Below are 21934 nucleotides of genomic sequence, written 5' to 3' on the forward strand. Positions count from 1 at the left end.
CGCGACCGACTTCATGGGGTCATAAGGAAGAGCGAATGCGTTCAGACGTGTGAAGTGCCTGGCACCCAGAGTACAGGCTCAGCTTCTTTAACTGGGACAGCCGTGGCTTCAACTATCATTGAGTTGAGTAACTCGATCACTTACTTAGTTGATGGTTAGTTGACTAGCGGATAAACTCTGATTTTCTAGCTCATATTTCTTTTCCGAGCTCCAAGTCCATTTAGCCAACCGCCTACTAAACATCCCCAGTTACACCCAGGGTTCCTTCAATTAATTCCACGTTCACAGACTAGCCATTCTCCTCTCCCCACTCCTGCTCCACCCAAAACTGCTCTCCTTTTTTATTCTTTTTCCGAGATGAGTAACGGCATCATCCATCCAAGGGTCCAAACCTTCGAAAGTTAATAGACTCTCCCCTTTTCTCCACTACCTGTACCCTAAACGTAAAAATCCTACTGCAGAGACTTCCCTGACAGTCCAGTGCTTAAGACTCTGCGCTTCCAATACAGGGGGCACAGGTTCAATCCCTGGTCAGGGAACGAAGATCCCACGTGCTGTGCGGCGCAGACGAAAAAAAAAAAAAAAGAAAATCCAACTGGTCACCACATCTTTTCAGTTTTGCTTCCTGACCATCTTCTCTTCTGGGTTACCCTCCTCCCTGCCTCTAGACTCTTCCCTCCCACACCGTCCTCCTTTGACACTGCAGTCAGCGGGTTCATCCTTTCTAATGGTTTTCATCATCTTTCCGTTGACCTTCAGGATAAATCCACAGTTTTTAGCACAGCATATGAGGTACTTCATCAATTTGCCTCTTTCTCTTCCTCTGTTTTATCTCCTCCCACCCTCAGTTGCAGCCACATGAAACCACTGTAATCCCCAAAGTTATCACCTCTCCTTCACCGCCATGCCCTTGTTAATACAACCAGGATCACCCCGTTCTCCATCTAGATAATCTTGCTCTGTTACAATCTTTCTAACTCCTGGGACTCTGCTCCAGATGGAGTTAAAACAACAACTAAAGGATAGTTAACAGATGCTACAACTCCAGTTCAGTTTGCTCAAAACAGAGTGAAATTCCTTTCGTGCCTTTATTTCTGAGGCACAGAGAAGATTTATTTCTTAGTCGTTTTATTTTTTGCTTTCCAGTGACAGATAATGACTCTTTGCGTGAGGAGCTGGTGAGGTGGGATCGACCTTCTACCAATATGTCAAAATAAGAGATCTAGATGGTGAGGAAAACTTGGTGAAAACTCACAAAGAAACCGTGAAAGGGGAAGAGGTGCCAAGCCAGCCGCTCTCCTGAATCACAGGAGCCGTTCTTCCTGCTCCTCCTCCCCCCTCCCTCCCTCTCCTCTGCTTTCTCTGTCCTTATCTCTCTGCTCTCTTTGTCCTCATCTCTCTGTCTCTGTCTCTCTCTCTCACACACACACACACACACACACACACACACACACACACACACACACTTCTCTTAAGGGAAGAAGAGCTCTGTGTTCTCTTTAAATCCCTCAGGTCCTACATTTTATTGCTCTAACAGTCCGCCTCCCTGAGGTTCCTGCCCAGACCAGCTATTTCCTTCGGTAGAGAAGCTGTTGGTTCACCCTCGCCTGGCTTGGAAGCGTCTGGGGGGCAGGTCTCACAGCCCCATCTCTCGCCCCCACCTCCTCTCCCCGGTCCTGGCGGGCGGGCGACAAGGCAGACAAAGGTCCGTTTGTAACCTCCTTCCAGCACCTCCTCTCTTCTCCTTTTGCCCAAACTCACCCAGCGAGTTGGAGCATTTCAGAAGATTCCTCTGTCAAGAAGACCAAAGGAAAGGAGAAGAAAAAGGGTATGGACTTTTTTTCCTTAAAAATCATTTTATGTCATTGATTCTACTGCAAACTACTGCTATAGATTAGAGCAGAAGTGTATTTGTGTCTTGAGTCAGAAGAGAAGGACAGAGAGGCAGAGAGAGTCTCTGAGGAGGTGATGTGTGCACTTTGAGAAAGAGGATGCTTTCCCAGGTTAGAGGAAAAGAATCAGATGAAAAGAGAACAGAAAATGTACATTCCTTAACGGGAAAGGCATTTAACTGGGGACTTAAAAGGAGGCAGCTCCCTCACTGCTGCTCCTTGTTAAAGCCCCCGACTGCCCTGAATCTCGCTCCACCATTCCAGCTCTCAGGACTACGCAAGGCTGATGAAGTACACAAGTTCCTTTTCAATGCAGTAGCTGTATCTCTGTATTCCTACTTTATGTAAAGTTTAATGGCAATGTCTAAGAAAGTGAATGTTTTCTGCTTTTAAAAATCCTGATTCCTTCTAGAAAAATGGTATCGATGGCCTTAACTGCCAAGCAGAAACAGACACAGATGTAGAGGACAAATGTATGGCTAGCAAGGGGGAAAGGGGTGGGGTGGGAGGAGTTGGGAGAGTGGGATTGACACATATACAACTATTGATACTATGTATAAAATAGACAACTGATGGGAATATACTGCATAGCACAGGGAACGCTACTTAATGCACCGTAACGTCCTAAATGGGAGGGAAACCCCAAAGGGAGGGGATCTATGTACCTGTATGGCTGATTCATTTCGCCGTGCAGTGGAAGCTAATACAACATTGTAAAGCAACCAGACTCCAATAAAAATTTTTTAAAATCCTGATTCCTAAAAGGTATAAATGTGTGAGACAAAGAGGGAATTCACGGAATTCATCCTTGGTGTCCCCACCGTGGAACACTACACAGTGTCTGTACTGCTGCGATACAGGGAACTCTTTTTCCCTTTGGGGCTTATAAAAATTCCTCTTTAAAATTCCTTGACTTAGTTACATAGACCGTGTAAAGCTCTCCCAAACGCTGGTCCTTTTATCCAGTGATGATGATTTCTCATGGCCAGGGAAATAGTTAACATGATGCAAGCCTGCGTACTCATATCATTCTCGGAGGGGCTTGAAGGCAGACCACCTTCAGGGAGGACGTGGACTTTGTTTTTCCACTGATGAAGGTCTCTTGGGTACTGGGGCTAATCGTGTCTATTTTAAAGATGTTTGGAAGGCTTATCCACCTTCTACTACCACTTCTTTTCCTTTAACCTACACTTTGAGAAGTTTCACTCCAGCCCTCAGTCATTCTAATACAAAACTCTTCTGGTACAGAGAGTGGGAATTTTAACAATAATAGTGATTTTCATCCACCAGGAAAGATGAATGGAAAAACACCACGACTGGACTGCAGTTTTAATCTCTTCCAACTATAATTTTGATTTTTTAAATGCCAAGTTCTGAGCTGGAATTTTCATTTGTTTGTGCAGCCTTTGCTTCCTTCTGGCTGTGTTATGAAAGGAATCTGAAAATGGGCTGCCCTTTCTGTCTAACTCATCAACTCTGTTTCATCCCACTGCTCTTAATACCAGTTTCCAGAACTGGCATCAGCTGTCTGCATGAGCGTTGCTGCATAAAGGCCTCAACGCTTTCACGACATAGCTCTGTTTTGGCCATTAAATGAGATACTTTTTAAGTCTCCACTTACCTCCAACCATTCAAAAGCCTGCCGGTGCCAAATACCCTCACACAACCAAAATTTTCAATGCCCTACCCATATGATGGTGACAATGATTTGTTGCTTAATTGGAAACATCTTGTTCATAGTTCTGTATCCTCTGCAGTGATCTATTAAAAATAATGCCACTATTGGGATATGAATGGTATCTTACAATATTAATTACATAAAATTAAATCTAAAAAAACCAATTGGTAACTATCTAAAGATCTCTAGTTATTCCTTCAGATATTCAGTTTTTAGCCTTATTTTCTGTTGTAATTTGGATGTACTTCAGGAGGAATTTTAAATGCATGTACTTCAACAGAAAGAGGGGAAAAAAATAGAGCAATTTGCTTCGAATTGGTCAAAGTCATTTCACTCTTGTTGGCGCTTGAAAAATATATGATCTTGATGGATTGCGAAGGATGAAGGTCGGTGTCTTTTAATGAAAAAACAAACCTATGTATCATGGTAACGTATGGTTCAGGCATCTCCCCACTTGCCAAATAATAGTTAAAGCTATTTAGCTGCACTTAAGTAAAGGAAGAAGAGAAGACTTCAGTTCAGTTCAAACATGTAATTTATAAAGTGTTAAAAAAAAAAAAAAAAAAAAAACTACCAGGGAGTGCTCGCCAGGTGTGGAACTTTCCATCCCAGTACGTGACTGAGGTGGACAAGAGACATCATTCTGTGCTCTGGCCGGGACACAGCCAGGAAAGGCGCACGGTGTGGCAACATACCCACTTACTTCTCCAGCAATTTACTTGTTCCTTCCTTCAGCAAACGCTTTCTGAATGCTTCCTGTGAGCCCAGCCTGGAAGCAGGCCCCTGAGAGATGCAGGAGGAGGGAAGGTACCCTGCTTGCCTTCTCGGTGCTGGCATCTCTTCCTCCAGTCCCCGTACACGGGCTGGCCCTGGTCTCCATCCCTCCCCTCTTCTCTTCCCTCTCTGCACTCACTACCCTGCGGTCCCACAGCTATAAATACTATCGATAAATATCCCCATGACTCTCGAATTTGTACTTCTGGCCCTGACTTCCAGACTCACATTCAACTGCCAACTCAGAATCTTCATTTCATGTCTGATAGGCATCTCAGATTAACTTGTCCAAATTCTTTTTTGGTCGTTTGTTTAAATTTTTATTGGAGTATAGATGCTTTACAATGTTGTGTTAGTTTCTACTGTACAGCAAAGTGAATCAGCTATACATATACATATATCCACTCTTTTTTGGATTTCCTTCCCATTTAGGTCACCACAGAGCACTGAGTAGAGTTCCCTGTGCTATACAGTAGCTTCTCATTAGTTATCTGCTTTATACATATTATCAACGCAAATCAGCCAAGAATGTCAAGGCCAAAAGGAAAAAAGTAAAATATAAATGCAGCAATATATATATTTATTTTATTTCGTACCTGTATGAGACGATATATGTACACTAAACTTATTGTGATAATAACTTCATGATGTATGTAAATCAAATCATTATGCTATATACCTTAAACTTACACCGTGCTATTTGTCAATTATATCTCAATAAAACTGGAAGGAAAAAAAAATTAACTTGTCCAAAAGTTTACCCTTAGATCCCCTCCGCTAGATCGACTCCTTGCAATTCATCCTCAGCTCATGTCAGTAAATGTCAGTACCATTCAGGTCAGAAACCTAAGAGTCATCCTGGATTCTTTCCCTCACCTCATTCTTCAATCAACTTCAACTTCTTTCTCCGACGTACCTCTCCCCCGCCAGCCCCCGCAAACATAAATGTTAGTTTCCCACTGTCCCTGGCCACCTCAATTTCTCCTTCTTAACACCCTCGCCAATGCACATCAAAAAGAAGCACACAAAATGTTAACAACAGCCCTCTCCATGTTGACACTCCAGTTGAATTTTATTCTATCTGTGCTTTTCTGTATTTTCCATGTTTAAACTATTACCTTTTTTTAGAAAAATTATTGATATTTTTCTAAAAAAAAAATATCCAACTAGGATTACAGTTCTCATTAGAACCATCCGATGGAAAGAAAGCATAAGACATTAATAGTCATGAAGTGAGCTTAAGAACAAACTACACTTAAATGCAGGAAATATAAGAAAGGTAATATGAGGCCAAATTGTCTAAATGCATGACCTTGTCCAAAGGCCACAAGGAATAGACAAAATTAAGATAGATTACCAAAAATACGAACATGATTACATAGTAAAAAAAACTGTGAAGATCAAAGCTCTAAAAGATAAGAAATATGCCAAAGACCTAAAATAACAGAAAAATTCTATCACATTAGGGCAAAAAGATTAAAAAGAGCTTACAGCTCCCTTCCCAACTCCTCCCCATACACCCCACCTTCTGATAGAGAGGAATTTGGTGAGAGGGGTTAGAGAAAAGCCAGGTGATGTTTGTTGTTGAATCTTCTGATAAAGGTACACATACATAGAAACATATATTTTTAAGTCACATATGAGCTAGTAGGCCAGAATAAATGCTAGTTTTGACAAAAAGCAAGCAAACAAACAAAAGAAATTGGGAAGTACATTTTAAAGTCAAACTATTTAGAAAAAATTAAATACAATTAAATTAAAACAGTAGTACCTGATGACATGCAAATTTAAGGATTTGGTAGCTCACTAACCTCTTCCAGGCATAAACAGTTCTCTGCAACTAGATACTGAGTTTAGTAATCTGAGAAACTCCTCCTTCCCTGGCTGTAAGCATTTGAAGATTAGGATATGTTATTTATTCTTTCACTAACGTGCCAGGCACTGTTTAGGGTACTTGGATACATTATCAGACAAAATCCTGCCTTCCTGGAGCTTACATTCAAGTTTGGGGAGACACAATAAGAATATTTTATAATAATTTAGAGATTTATAAATGCCATGGAAAACTAGAGCAAGTAAGGCAGATTAAGAATCTGAAAGAGGAGATAGAATTTTATTTTTTTAATTTAAAAAATTTTTAAATTGAAGTATAGTTGATTTACAATGTTGTGTTAGTTTCTGGTGTACAGCACATATATATTCTTTTTCAGAGTCTTTTCCATTATAGGTTATTATAAGATATTGAATATAATTTCCTGTGCTATATGGTCTTTGTTGTTTATCTATTTTATATATTGTAGTATATATCTGTTAATTCCAAACTCCTAATTTGTCCCTCCCCCTGACCTTTCCCCTTTGGAAATCGTAAGTTCGCTTTCTGTGTCTGTAAGTCTGTTTCTGTTTTGTAAATAAGTTCACTTGTATCATTTTTTTAGATTCCACATATAAGTGATATCCTATGATATTTGGCTTTCTCTGTCTGACTTACCTCACTTACTATGATAATCCCTAGGTCTATCCATGTTGCTGCAAACGTCTTTATTTCATTCTTTTTTATGGCTGAGTAATATTCCATTGTATATCTGTGCCACACCTTCTTTATCCATTCCTCTGTCGATGGACACTTAGGTTGCTCCCATGTCTTGGATGTTGTGAACAGTGCTGCAGTGAACATAGGGGTGCAGGTAAGGGGAGACAGAGTTTTAAATAGCACAGTGGGGTAGGTGTTATTGAGGAGCAAAGGCTTGAAGAAGGTGAGGTAGTTAGATATGCAGATATTTGGAGGAAGAGCTTTCCAAGCAGAGGAAATAACCAGTGCAAAGGCCCTGAGGCAAGAATGCATCTGGCATTTTTGAGGAACAGCTGGAACAGAACAAACAAGGGGAAGAAGAGATGATTTCAGAGAGGTGATGGGGAGCCAGATTGCATATGGAGGTCACTGCAATGACTTTAGCTTTGACTCAAAGAAAGTGGAATTGTCGGAAGAGGATGGGTTTAGTTATTGATATTTTCCTTAATTCCTTTGGTATTCCTGGCACTCTGGACAGTGCCTGGTATAAATGAAACACTAAGAAACATTTGTTAAGTGAAACTAAGTAAAAGCAGCTTGCTCCTGTTCTCCTCTCTCTCATGTGATTGCTGAACAGCTTGATCAGTGACCTGCACATTAGCACTATTCTCTCACTTCCCCATCTTCCCAGCAATGGCTGCTCTTCTCCTGAAAATCCTTGCTGGGTTGATGCTGGTCTCTGCAGAGGAAGTACAAGAAGATCTGGGCCTGAAGATTAGAGAGCGACTCTGGGCTACATTTCAGCAGCCTATTTCTTCGAGGACAAAGTTTACAAGCACCATTGTAGAAGTAGGAAGGGCAGCCTAAATGAATGGCTCCTGTGCAACCATACTGGGTCTTATTTGTTGAATTCTGGGACAAATAGCTACTTACCCTATCTAAGAGATGCACATCAGAGGAACCATATTTCAATTTGGGGAAGGGAGAGTAGAAGAAGGGAGAAACATAATTCTGAGAATTCGGCTTGTGTTAAAATCAACAGAGTACCACACAGCTCATTTTCAGAATCTGTAAGATTTGGGTATCTGTCCTTCATATTCCTCCCAAAATAGCTACAAATAGTGAGAGTGATACAGAAAGCTTTACTTCTGCCCAAGATGCAGTAACAAGAACCAGATCTGCCCACTCCCTTGAAACAACAACAAAAAACAGCCAAAATATATGAAACAACCTTTGTCAAAACACTGGATTTCAAGCAAGGAAGAACACTGATTCTTGGGAGATGGGAAGCAAGTGAGGTGAGCCCTACCATTTCCCCCAGTCTACTGCCTTGAGGGAACCCAGATAGAGTCCAGCCAACTCCCCGAGTTGTAGAAATGGGGCTGAGAGTCAGGGAGACCAAGGCAGCTGGAGACCACAGAACAGAGTGCCTGAGAGAAGAGAGATACACAGAGACAGAACCCTGGAGTCTGCAGAGGGCCCCACTCAAGTATTTGGCAGAAAATTGATTAGTATATGCAAATGAGGGAACTATGGAAGTGGGGAGGGGAGGAGGAATATCTGAAAGGATTAGAGAACAGAGTGCTTGGTACTCAAAAGGCCAGGAATACTCACAGAGAAGGAATGGCCTCAGTAGTGAGGAATAATTAGCCCTAGACTGAGAACAGATCTGGAACCACCTAACAAATCATAAAAGCAAGACTTGCAAGGATCAAACTGCTTCCGACTAACTTAGTTGCATCCCAAAACAAAGCACAAGAATACTTATAAGAATATAAAAATACCCAGCATCCAATAAGGCAAAATTATAAATTTCTGACATCCAGTCAAAGATTACCAGGCATACAAAGAAGCAGGAAAACATAACTCATAATTAGAATAATCAATCAATCGAGACCAACCCAGAACTGATACATGTTAGAATTAAAAAGCATAATTAAAACAGATATATCCTTAAGGTGCTGAAAGAAAAAAACTGCCAACCTATCATACTATAACCTGTTATACTATAACCTTTGTTCAAAAACAAAGGTGAAATAAAGACATTTTCAGACATACAAAAGCTGAAAGAATTCATCACCAGCCAACCTACATGATAAGAATATTAAAGGATATCCTTCAGGTATAGGGAAAATGATATCAAATGGAAATATGGATTTACACAAAGGAACAAAAAGCACTGGAAATAGAAACTGCATGGATAAACGTGTAATATTTTTTCTTCTTATTTAAATCCCTAAAGTTTAACTGACTGTTTAAACAAAATAATAAACTTGGGGTTTATAGCATATACATAAAAAAAATGTATAACAATAATAGCATAAAGGATGGGAGGAGAGAAATGTTAATATATTCTTGTAAAGTTCTTATACTAATGTAAAGCATCATAATATCGTTTGAAGAAAGACAATGATAAGTAAAAATAGATAACATAAACCCTAAGTCAATCACCAAAATAGCACAATGAAGAATTACAGCTTATCAGCCAAGAGAAGAAGTAAAGTGAAATTATAAAAAAATTTCAGTTAATCCAAAAGAGCACATAAAAAGAGGGAAAAAGAAACAAAGAACAGATGGACCAAATAGAGAACAAATTATGACAGATTTAAATCTAACCATGTCAATAATCACATTAAATGTGAATGATCTAAACACTCCCCTTAAAAGGCAGAGGTAGTCAGTTTAGATAAAAAAGCAAGACCAACCTATAGACTGCCTGTCTATAAGAAACACATTTGAAATATAAAGCCACAAAAAGTAAAAATAAAAGCACGGGAAAATATGTTCAGAGGTCAGAAGATCCAATATTATTATGATGCTAATACTCTCCAAATTTATCTATAGATTTAATGTAATCTCAACCAAAGTTCCAGCAGGCTTTTTCTGTAGAAACTGACAAGCTGATGATAAAATTCATAATAGACTGCAAAAAACCTAGAATTGCCAAAACAACTTTGTAAAAGAAGAACAAAGGTTTGAGGATAATTCTACCCAATTCCAAGAATTACTATAAAGCATCAGTAATCAAAACTGTAGTACTAGCATAAAAATAAACAAATAGATCAATGGAAAAGAACAGAGTCCAGAAACAGGCCCACACCTATATTAAAAAGTGATATTTGGGCTTCCCTGGTGGCGCAGTGGTTGAGAATCTGCCTGCCAATGCAGGGGACATGGGTTCGAGCCCTGGTCTGGGAAGATCCCACATGCCGCAGAGCAACTAGGCCCGTGAGCCACAACTACTGAGCCTGCGCGTCTGGAGCCTGTGCTCCGCAACAAGAGAGGCCGCGATAGTGAGAGGCCCGCGCACCGCGATGAAGAGTGGCCCCCGCTTGCCACAACTAGAGAAAGCCCTCGCACAGAGATGAAGACCCAACACAGCCAAAAATAAATAAATTAATTAATTAAAAAAAAAAAAAAAAGAAAAGTAATTAGAAATGGACTGCTTACCTTTAAAAAAAAAAAGTGATATTTGACAAAGATGCAAAGGCAATTCAGTGGAGAAACAACAGTCTTCTCAACTTATAGTGCTAAAACTATTGTACAACCATAGTTGAAAAAACAACCTAAAAAAGAATTTCAATCCATATGCACTATATACAAAAACCAAAAAAAAACTAATATGGACCATGAAACTAAATGTGAAACATAAAACTACAAAACTTTAGAAGAAAACATAGAAGAAACACTTTGTGACCTTGGGTAAGGCAATAATTTCTTAGCTATGACACCAAAAGCACATTCCATTAAAAAAATTGAGAAATTAGACTTCATTAATTTTAAGAACTTATGCTTCTTTTAAAATCACTGTTAAGAAAGTGAAAAGGAAAGCCATGCATGAAGAGTAAATGTTTGCAAAACCTATTTATTAGGGCTTCATCTCACTAAAAGACCAAGCCCTAATAAATAATATCTCTATTAGATATTATTATAACTTGTGTCTGGAATATATAAAGAACCCTCACAACTCAAGAACACAAGCCCAATTTTTTAAAATGGGAAAAGATTTGAACAGATGGTTCACCAAAGAAGATACACAGATGAACATAAGCATATGAAAGAGGTTCAATACCATTAATCATTAAGGAAATGCAACATAAAACGACCATGAGACAGCTATTAGAATGGCAAAAAATAAAAAAGACTGACCATACCAAGTGTTGGAGAGGACGGGGACAAACTGGACTGCCGGTGGAAATTTTAAATAGTACAACCACTTTGGAAAAACAATTTAGCAATTCCTTAAAACGTAAAACATACACCTACCAGCTATTCTACTCCTACGTGAATACTGAGAAAAATCTCCACAAGGTTCTGGCAGGTGATGGGAAAGGAACCCTCCTGAAATATGTCAGAGCATTCTGTTCTTCTTAACAAGGGCCGCCCTTGGGAGAAACTAGTGAACCAGAGCCTAATCAGCTGGAGTATTATCAGAGCCCGACTGATCTGGGGGAAGGGAAATACCCAACTCCAGCCCACCTAGCCATCCTGTCCCACCTAAGGGGAGAGGAAAGAACTGAGACACATTTGTGAAGTTCGCAGCCCGGAAGCACAGTCTCACTAAAAGACCAAGTCCTAATTACAGGACCATGGAATGCTTCCTTTCCCTTCATATCTCACCACCACATTACCAAAGGCCTAGTTACAGCAGTTCCTTTTACCTGGTACATAGTGTCTGGCTATCAAGAAAAACTTACAAGTCATACCAAAGACAAACAGATAAAGCAAGCATGAGAACCAGACATGGAAGTGATGTTGGAATTATGAGACCAGGAACTTAAAACAACTGTGATTAAAGATGATGGACTGGAGTGGGGGGGATGCCCAATGCCACTTAAAATGCATACCATTACCAACAAGGCAGAACAAACTTACAAGCATCTTCCTGATACTAGATGGGGATTAGAAAGGGATACCCTATTTAAATGTATGTAGCATGCAAAATATTAAATGTAAATTAATGATACTATACCTATTACAGTAAAATTTTAAAATGTGTAAAAAAAATCCTGTGATTAATATGTTAAGGGGTCTAATGGATAAAGTGGACAGCATGAAAGAATAGATGGGCAATGCCAGCAGAGAGATGGAAATCCTAAGAAAGAACCAAAAATAAATAGTAGAGATAAAAAGAACACTGTTGGGCTTTCCTGGTGGCGCAGTGGTTAAGAATCCACCTGCCAATGCAGGGGACATGGGTTCGAGCCCTGGTCCGGGAAGATCCCACATGCCACAGAGCAACTAAGCCCGCGTGCCACAACTACTGAGCCTGTGCTCTTGAGCCCGTGAGCCACAACTACTGAAGCCCATGTGCCACAACTACTGAAGCCTGTGTGCCTAGAGCCTGTGCTCCGCAACAAGAGAAGCCACCGCAATGAGAAGCCCTCGCACCGCAACGAAGAGTAGCCCCCGCTCACTGCAACTAGAGAAAGCCCGCGCGCAGCAACGGAAGACCCAACGCAGCCAATCAGTCAATCAATCAATCAATCAATGAATAAAATAAAATAAAATAAAATAAAAAAGAATAGCTCAACCCCTAGGGTAAAAAAAAAAAAAAAGAATACTGTAACAGAAATGAAGAATGCCTTTGGTGGGCTTATTAGTAGACTGGACACAGCTGAGGAAAGAATCTCTGAGCTTGAGGATTGGTCAATAGAATTCTTGAAAACTGAAAGTCTAAGAGAACAAACATTGAAAAAAAAACAGAAACAGAACCTCCAAGGGCTGTGGGACAACTACAGAGGTGTAACACATGCATAACAAGAACACCAGAAGGAGAAGAAAGAGAGGAAGGAACAGAAAAAATACCTGAAACAATAATGACTGATAATTTACTTAAATTAATGTCAGAAACCAAACCACAGACCCAGGAAATTCAGAGAAGATCAAGTAGACCGTATGTCAAAAATCTACACATGGGCAGATAATTTTCAAACTACAGAAAAACAAAGATAAAGAGAAGGTCCTTAGAAGATGCCAGAGGGGGAAAAGTCACCTTACCTACAGAGGAACAAAGAAAAGAATTACATCCAACTTCTCAGAAACCGTGCAAACAAGAAGAGAGTGGAGTGAAATAAAGTGTTGAAAAAAAAATTACCAACCTAGAATTCTGTACTCTGCAAAATTATCCTTCAAAAGTAAAGGAGAAATAAAGACTTTCTCAGACAAACAAAAATTAAGAGAATTCATAGCCAGTAAACCAGCCTTGTGAAAAATGTTAGAAGTTCTTTCAAGAGAAGGAAAATAATATAGGTTAGGAACTTGGATCTACATAAAGTAAAAGCACTGAATTAGAATAAGAGAAGGTAAAATAAAAACTTTTATTCTTCTTATTCTTAATTGATCTAAGAGGTAGCGGTTTGTTCAAAATAATAGCAACAATGTATTCAACTATCTATGTTATGTATGTATATAAAGATACATATATGTATAGATATATATGCTTATTAATGGCAGCAATGATACAAGGAATGAGAGGAAGGAATTAGAATTATTTTATTATAAGGTACTCACATTACTGTACTGTGAAGTGTTATAATATTATTTGAAAGCAGAGTTGGGTTAGTTATAAATGAATACTGCAAACACTATGGCAACCACTGAAAAAGTAAAAAAGAAAAAGTATAACTAATATGTTAAGAAAGGGGAGAAAATGGAACCATAGGAAATGCTCAATTGAAACCAGAAAAGGAGGCAGAGAAAGAGTGGAAGAGAAAAATAGGAACAATAGCAATAAACAGAAAACAATAATAAGCACAGTAGATCCTAATCTAACTGTATCAATGTCAATGTTGAATGTCAATGATCTAAATGCACCAATTACAAGACAGAGATTGTCAGAATGGATCAAAAAGCATGACCCAACTATATGTTGTCTCACTTTAAATATAAATACACATATAGATCAAATGTAAATGGACGGAGAAAAATACATCATGCTAACAATAACCGAAAGAAAGCAGGAATAGCTATATTAATTTCAGACAGCGCAAACATCAAAATAAGAAAAGTTATCAGGGATAAAGAAGGGTATTACATAATGATAAAGGGGTCAATTCTCCAAGAATACATAACAATTCTTAACGGATACTTGCCTAACAACAGTGTATCAGGTTACATGAGCTAAAAACCAATACAACTGCAAAGAAAAGTAGATGAATCCACTATCATAGTTGGAGGTTTCAACACCCTTCCCTCAGAAATGGAGAGATCCAGCAGGCAGAAAATCAGAAAGGACATAGTTGGACTCAACAACACCACCAATCAACTTGATATAATAGATATCTGTAGATCACTTCACCCAACAACAGTAGAATACACGTCTTTCTCAAGCTCACATGCAACATTCACCTAGATAGACAACATTCTGGGCCATAAAACACATCTTACCTAATTTAAAAGAAGTCACACAAGGTCTGCTCTCAGACCACAGTGGAATTAAACTAGAAATCAATAACAGAAAGATAACTGGAAAATACAAAAACATGTGGAGATTAAACACATTTCTAAATAACACATGGGTCAAAGAAGAAATCTTGAGAAATTTTAAAATATTTTGAATTTAATGAAAATGAAAACACAACTTACCAAATTTGCAGGATGAAGCAAAAGCAGTGCATAGAGGGAAATTTATGAAGGCAAGGAATGCAATATATTAGAAAAGAAGAGAGATCTAAAATCAATCATCTAAGTTTCTACCTTAGGAAACTAGAAAAAGAGCAAATTAAATTTGCTCCAAGTAAGCAGAAGAAAAGAAATAGTAAGAATTAGAGCAGAAATCAGTAAAATTGAAAACAGGAAATCAACACAGAAAATCAATGAAAGCATAAGATGGTTCTTTGAAAAGATCTATAAAACTAATAAACCTCTAGCCAGGCTAACTAAGAAAAAAAAAGGAGAGGACACAAAATTACTAATATCTGAAATGAAAGAGGGGACATCACTACAGATCACATGGAAAATTAAAGGATAATAAAGGAAAAGCCCACAAATTTGATAACCTAGATGAAATGAACCAATTCCTTGAAAGACACAATCTACCAAAATTCACAGAAGAAGAAATAGATGATGTGAGTAGGTCTATATCTACTTAAGAAATTGAATCAGTAATTAATAACCTCCCAAAACAGAAATCACCAGGCCCAGATGGGTTCCCTGGTGAATTCTATCAAACATTTAGGGAACAAAGTATATCAAATCTCTACAATCTCTTTCAAAGGACAGAAGCATAGGGAATACTTCCTAACTCATTCTGTGAGGCCAGCATTACCCTAATACCCAAACCAGCCAAAGACATCACAAGAAAAGAAAACTACAGACCAATATCTCTCATGAACATAGATGCAAAAATCCTCAACAAATTATTAGCAAATTGAATCCAAACAAGTATAAAAAGAATGATACACCAAAATCAAGTGGGATTTATCCCAGGTATGCAAGGCTGGTTCAACATTTGAAAGTCAATTAATGTAATCCATCACATTGACAGACTAAAAAAGAAAAATCACATGATCATATCAAAAGATGCAGGAGAAGCATCTGATAAAATTTAAACTCAAGCATGATAAAAACTCTCAGTAAACTAAAAATCAAGGGGAATGTTCTCAACTTGATAAAGACTGTCTAAAGAAACCTTCAGGTAACATTATACTTAATGGTGAGAAACTTGAAGCTTTCCCACTAACATCAGGTACAAGGTAAGGATGTTGACTCTCACAACTCCTTTTCAACATCATACTGGAAGTTCTTGCTAATGCAATACGGGAAGAAAAGGAAATAAAAAGTATACAGAGTGGGAAGGAAGACATGATACTGTCTTTGTTTGCAGATGACAGGCTGTTTATGTAGAAAATACAAAAGAATCAACAAAAAACTACTGGAACTAAATCATAGCAAAGTTGTAGGGTAGAAGGTTAATATATAAAAGTCAACTGCTTTCCTATCTACTAAAAATGAGTAAGTGGAGTTTGAAATGAAAAACACAATATCATTTACATTAGCACCCTCCCAAAATGAAATACTTAGGTATAAATCTAACAAAATATATACAACAAGATCTATATGAGGAAAAACTACAAAACTGTTGAACATAACCAAAGAACTAAATAAGTGGAAAGATATTCCATATTACATGTTCATGGAGATAAGAAGACTCAATATTGTCAAGATGTCAGTTCTTCTCAACTTGGTATACAGATTCAATACAATCCCAATAAAAATCCCAGAAAGTTATCTTGTCGACACTGATAAACTGATTCTAAAGTTTATATGGAGAGGCAAAAGACCCAGAATAGCCGACACAATATTGAAAGAACAGAACAAAGCTGGAGAACTGACACTATCTGACTTTAAGACTAACAATAAAGCTACAGTAATCAACACAGTGTAGTATTGGTGAAAGAATAGACAAATAGGTCAATGGAACAGAATAGAGAGCTCAGAAATAGAATTCTACAAATACAGTTAACTGATCTTTAACAAAAGAGCAAAAGCAATACAATGTGAAAGACAGTCTCTTCAACAAATGGTGCTGGAACAACCAGACATCCACATGCCCCAATATGAATATAAACACAGGCTTTATACCCTTCACAAGAAATTAACTGAAAATGGATCATAGACCTAAAAGTAAAGTACAAAACTCTAAAACTTCTAGAAGATAACATACGATAAAATCTAGATGACCTTGGGTTTGGTGATGCCTTTTCAGACACAATACCAAAGACATGATACATGAAAAAATAATTAATAAGCTGGACTCATTAAAATTAAAAACACCTGCTCTTTGAAAGAAAATATTAAGAGAATTAGAAGATAAGCCACAGACTTGGAGAAAATATGTGCAAAAGGCACATCTGCTGAATGACTGTTATCCAAACTGTACAAAGAACTCTTAAAATTCAACAATAAGAAAACAAACAACCTGACTTTAAAAATGGGCCAAAGACTTTAACAGACACTTCACCAAAGAAGATATACAGACGGCAAATAAGCATATGAAAAGATGCTCCACATCATATGTCATCAGGAAATGCAAATTAAAACAATGAGAGACCACTACACACCTAGTAGAATGGCCAAAATCCACAACACTGACAACACCAAAAGCTGGTGAGAATATGGCGTAACAGGAATTCTCATTCATTGCTGGTGGGAATGCAAAATAATCCAGCCACTTTGGAAGACAGTTTGACGGTTTCTGACAAAACTGAACATAATCTTAGCATATAATCCAGCAATCATGCTCCTTTGTATTTATCCACAGAGGTTAAAAACATGTCCGCATAAAAACCTGCACAAGGACGTTTATAGCAGCTTTATTCGTAATTGCCAAAACTTGGAAGCCACCAAGATGTCCTTCAGTAGGTGAATGGATAAATAAACTGTGGTACAGCCAGACAATGGAATATTATCCAGTGCTAAAAAAGAAAGATAGCTCTGTCAAGCCATGAAAAGACGTGGAGGAACTTTCAAAGCATATTACTAAATGAAAGAAGCCAATATGAAAAGCTGACATACTGTGTGATTCCATCTATAGGACATTATGGAAAAGGTGAAACTATGACGACAATAAGAAGGACCAGTGGTTGCTGTGGGGCTGGGGGTTGGTGGGGAGAGATGAATAGGCAGAGCGCAGAGGATTTTTAGGGCAGTGAAAATACCATGTGTGATATTTAAATGATGGGTATAAGCCATTACACATTTGTCCAACCCATAGAACGTACAACACAAGGCATGAAACCAAAGGCCAACTATGGACTTGGGGTGATTCGGATGTGTCAATGTAGGGTCATCCTTGGTAAAATGTACCATGTGGTGACGGATGTTGATAACATGGGAGACTGTGCATGTGTGGGGCAGGGGGTACACGGGAATCTGCAGCTTCCTTTCCATTTTATTGTAAGCCAAACTGCTCTAAAATAACTAAGTTTTTTTTTTTTAAACCCATTATCTTACCTAAAATAACTGACCTTTGAGGTGCACCTAATCACAGAAAACTTCATAGTAAAATTTCCTTTCAACAATATTGTTTTCTTTCATCGTACAATATACATATCTGTCTTCCTCCCTTTTTAATACTGCAGAGGTAGGAAAGACACTTCAGCACCTGCCAACAAGATGAAATCTGAATGGCTGTGGAGTCTGATTCTGGTTCCTCCAACTATTTTGCTAGTCTTCCTTTACTACAAGAGCCTCCATTTTCTTCATGTTTAATATGGAAGCCAGAAAAACCTGATTCAACAGATAATGCATATTCCATAGTTGTACGCAGATACGATACTTAAAGTGTTATCTCCTGAAAGAGGAATTAGACTTGCGGTATGACCCCAAGAGTTCAAACTAGAACTGGTGGGTGGAAGCCACAGAAAAATATTTTCCAGTAAGGGAAACGTTAGAACTGTATCAGTGGAATATATGGATTTAGTCAACAATGAGTTCCCCATCATGGTAGGTGTTCAAGAACAGGGTAAATGCCTCTTACGGCGAATTCAAGCCTCTGTTTTCAACTGAGGCTAAGATGTAACCCATGTGGGAGAAGAGTTCACAATTACTAAAAATATGCAACAAAAATGGGTCCCCAAAATAATTCTGAAAGCTTTAAAAACTTAACTATATATCTATAGAATATAATCTGTCAATGTCAGGATAACTGGCTTTTTGTTTCTGTCAGGGTTGGACCCAGATTCTTGGACAATGTTGTTAGGATATGCAAGGTCAAGAATCGCTGTACACAATGATGCTATTTGTTCCGAAATTTACTTGAGTTTATCACCTTAAAAAGCAGTTTTTCTCTACTGAATATACTGAAAACAATGACTTTGGGTCCTTGAAAACACAGATTCTGGCTCTTCCCGCTATCTCCCTTCCACCTCCCTCACATAACTCTCATTCAATATTTCTTTGTGGAGCTCAGGCATGTCATTTTTAACAAATATTCTAAGTGATTTTTATTGTAGGTGGTCATAAAACTAAACTTTGAGAGACATTCAAAGAGAATAGAAAAAATCAACGCCCACTCTTGCTATTCAAGAGTTTATGAGAATGCTGCAGAACTTTATGTTCAGATGAATTCCATCTTTAAACCAAACAAACAAACATACAAACACTGACACATTTTGGTCTTTCTTCAATCTCAGGGCCAAAAGCCAAAATGAAATTTATAGTACTTGCTGTCACCGTTGGACTAACTTTGCTGCTAGGAGTCCAAGCCATGCCTGCAAATCGCCTCTCTTGCTACAGAAAGATACTGAAAGATCGCGACTGTCACAATCTTCCAGAAGGAGTAGCTGACCTGACAAAGATTGATGTAAACGTCCAGGATCACTTCTGGGATGGGAAGGGATGTGAGATGATCTGTTACTGCAACTTCAGTGAATTGCTCTGCTGCCCAAAGTAAGGAAATGCAATCACAAAACATATTGCTGTGAAGTGTATGTACGACAACTCTTTCTTAAGACACCTTCATAATAAGTGTGCTAAAATTAATCACCCTTTTCAGTAAAACCCTGTTCAAGTCTCAGCTATTTTTTAGGATCATCACCATTATGTACCGAAATGAATGTTTTCATTTAAGAGACAGAGTTTGGCAGATTTTAGTAAAACTAAATGAGATACAGGAAATTAATAACACTCCAATCTATTAAATTCTAAATTTCCTATCTGATTTTTAACCACACAAAAAAACATCTTCTGGTAGCTGAAGTCACCTTCAAGGCTGACATCTTAAACTAATTTGAAAACTAATAAAAGGCTTTAGATAAAAGATCCCAGTGAACAGATCAAGTAACTGGATGGAAAAGTTTGGTAATGGTGAAAGAAAAACTTTCTAGCTCTATGTATGAGTTAACCAGAAATTAAATGAATAGAGATTGTCCACTGACTTGGAAAGTAGATGTATTTTAAGTATAATACAAAGGTAGATAAATAAATAAATATTTATAGCTCTTGATTTTAAAATAATCTTCTCCTGGTTATTGAGGAAGCTCAAATACTATGATCTTGGCTACTTCATATTGAAATCAGCTTTTTCAAATTACTTTCAACATATCATCATATTTTTCATTTTTCTAAGAAATCTGTGACCTAGAAAGGGCAGATATAACCATCTTATCAAAGAAAAGTGTAGAGAGGTAAAATGACCACCATCCCACATAACTAGCTAATATCAGCACTGAGACTGGAACACAGGTCTTCTGATTTGGCCTGGGTATTTTTTCTACCAAGCCAGTTGGTTCTTAAGTATGGTTCACAGAACAGCAGCTTCAACATTACCTGAGGTCTTGTTAAAAACGTAGTTCATCCCTGGGCCCCAGACCAAACCAACTGAATCAGAAACAATGGAGAGAAAGCACAGCAATAATGGCTTAAACCCTCCAAGTGATTCTGATGCATAATAAAATTTGAGAATCACTTGATTAAACAATGATATCAAGAACTCAAGTTAACTGATTCCATAAAATGATTTAACTTTTCCTACATAAATGAAACGCCATCTAATATTAAAATATCATGTTTACTTTTTTGTAAGACTTGAAACTAATTTATTGAAATGTACTTACTTTATGATATAATTTTGTGATTATCCACTGTTAATGGATGAGCTAGAAGTATGGATATATGAAAATAATTTCTGTCTGATTTTGGGTTACAGTTTTCCCAGTAGCAACAAATATCTAAGTATATTTCTTTTTTTTTTTTTTTGCCTATAAACACAAATTTTATTTTGCCATTCTATTTTTTCAGTTGCATTGAATATAATTAAATACAGCACTGTATAAGTTTAAGGTGTACATCACAATGAGTTGACATACATATACAGCTGACCCTTGAACAACACACGTTTGAATTGCATGGGTCCACTTATCCGCAAATTTCTTTCACTAAACATAATACACACCACAGTACTATCCCATCTATGGTTGGCTGAATCCTCGGATGTTGAACCACAGATATGGAGGACTGACTGTAAAGTTATGCATGGATTTTACACCGCACAGAGGCTCAGCACCCCTTACCGCTGCATTGTTCAAGGGTCAACTGTATTGTGAAATGATTACCATAATAAGTTAACACGAATCACCTCATATAGCTACACATTTTTTTTTCCTTGTGATATCCTGTAGGATCTATTCTTAGCAACTTTCAAGTATACCATACAACAGTGTTAGCTACAGTCATCATGTTGTACATTGCATGCTAAGTATATTTCTAATGAGCCATAATCATAATACTACCTTGCACATATACACAATTTTATATTACACTGTGCATTTTTATTATACATCACCTTATGTGATCTTTCCAACAAGAGTGGATAGAGTTGAGTAGCTCAAAATTTCACCTTTCCCTATAAAACCTAGAAATTTACTTATTGACTTCCCAACAAATTTTTAATCTTCTGTTTCTTAGCTGTAGATTTAAACTTCATGGCCTATCCTCACCCATATCAGAGAAATAAATATTTTGGTATGCTTGTAAGGTTTTGAAATCACCCAATCTTTCCTTTTCTTTATAGACAAATGACAGTATAATGTCCATGGCAGATGGGGGAAAGTAGAAGAATTGATTACCTTCTTGGTCTTTGCTGCTCTTGTGGCAAAAGTCCTCCCACTCACTCTCTTTGTACTTTATTCACCTAAAAAGAATAGTCATATCTGAAATCCTGGAAATCACCATCCATTTCTTGCTCAGAAAAGTCTAACATATATCTTAACTTTCAGTTGGATTTAATTTATTCATGTTCTGCTCTCTTTCAGAGATGTCTTCTTTGGACCAAAGATCTCTTTCGTGATTCCTTGCAACAATCACTGAGAATCATCCTGTATTCCAGACAACACCATTCTTAATTCCCCACAAACCACACTATAACAGTGTAGCTGTATTTCTGGTTTCTATGCAGTGCAATAAAGCACAGATTCTATAAATTCTTACTTGCCTAAGTAAACTTGTGTTAAATTAGCAGTAATAAAAATTCCATTTAATTTTTCTCTGTGGAAACTGTTTAAAATTTTTGACTAGAAAATTTTCATCTACAAGGTGTTCACTGTGCTCAGTAAAAGAATTCTGTCCCTCAGAGGAAGA

At 37.8% G+C, this 21934-nt stretch overlaps 1 protein-coding gene and 1 long non-coding RNA gene across 2 annotated transcripts in view; one reads left to right on the top strand and one right to left on the bottom strand.

The window, feature by feature from the left end:
• LOC309664086 overlaps positions 1–21438 on the bottom strand; it is an 85607-nt gene extending 64169 nt beyond the window's left edge. Inside the window, exons 1-3 of the long non-coding RNA XR_014265580.1 lie at positions 21424–21438; positions 19146–19237; positions 6833–7005 (exon numbers count right to left, since the gene is read on the bottom strand). This is a non-coding gene — a long non-coding RNA (uncharacterized lncRNA). The remainder of the gene's footprint in view (positions 1–6832; positions 7006–19145; positions 19238–21423) is intronic.
• SCRG1 (stimulator of chondrogenesis 1) lies at positions 578–21850 on the top strand. The gene is made up of 3 exons (XM_082469090.1): positions 578–1828; positions 18991–19246; positions 21610–21850. Exons 2-3 carry the CDS (start codon positions 19005–19007, stop codon positions 21662–21664), a joined length of 297 nt encoding a protein of 98 aa, XP_082325216.1. The 5' UTR covers positions 578–1828; positions 18991–19004; the 3' UTR covers positions 21665–21850.
• The last annotated feature ends 84 nt before the right edge of the window (positions 21851–21934 follow it).

This window comes from Balaenoptera physalus (assembly GCF_965194825.1).
Source record: "Balaenoptera physalus genome assembly, chromosome: 7".
In the NCBI taxonomy this organism is placed as follows: domain Eukaryota; kingdom Metazoa; phylum Chordata; class Mammalia; order Artiodactyla; family Balaenopteridae; genus Balaenoptera; species Balaenoptera physalus.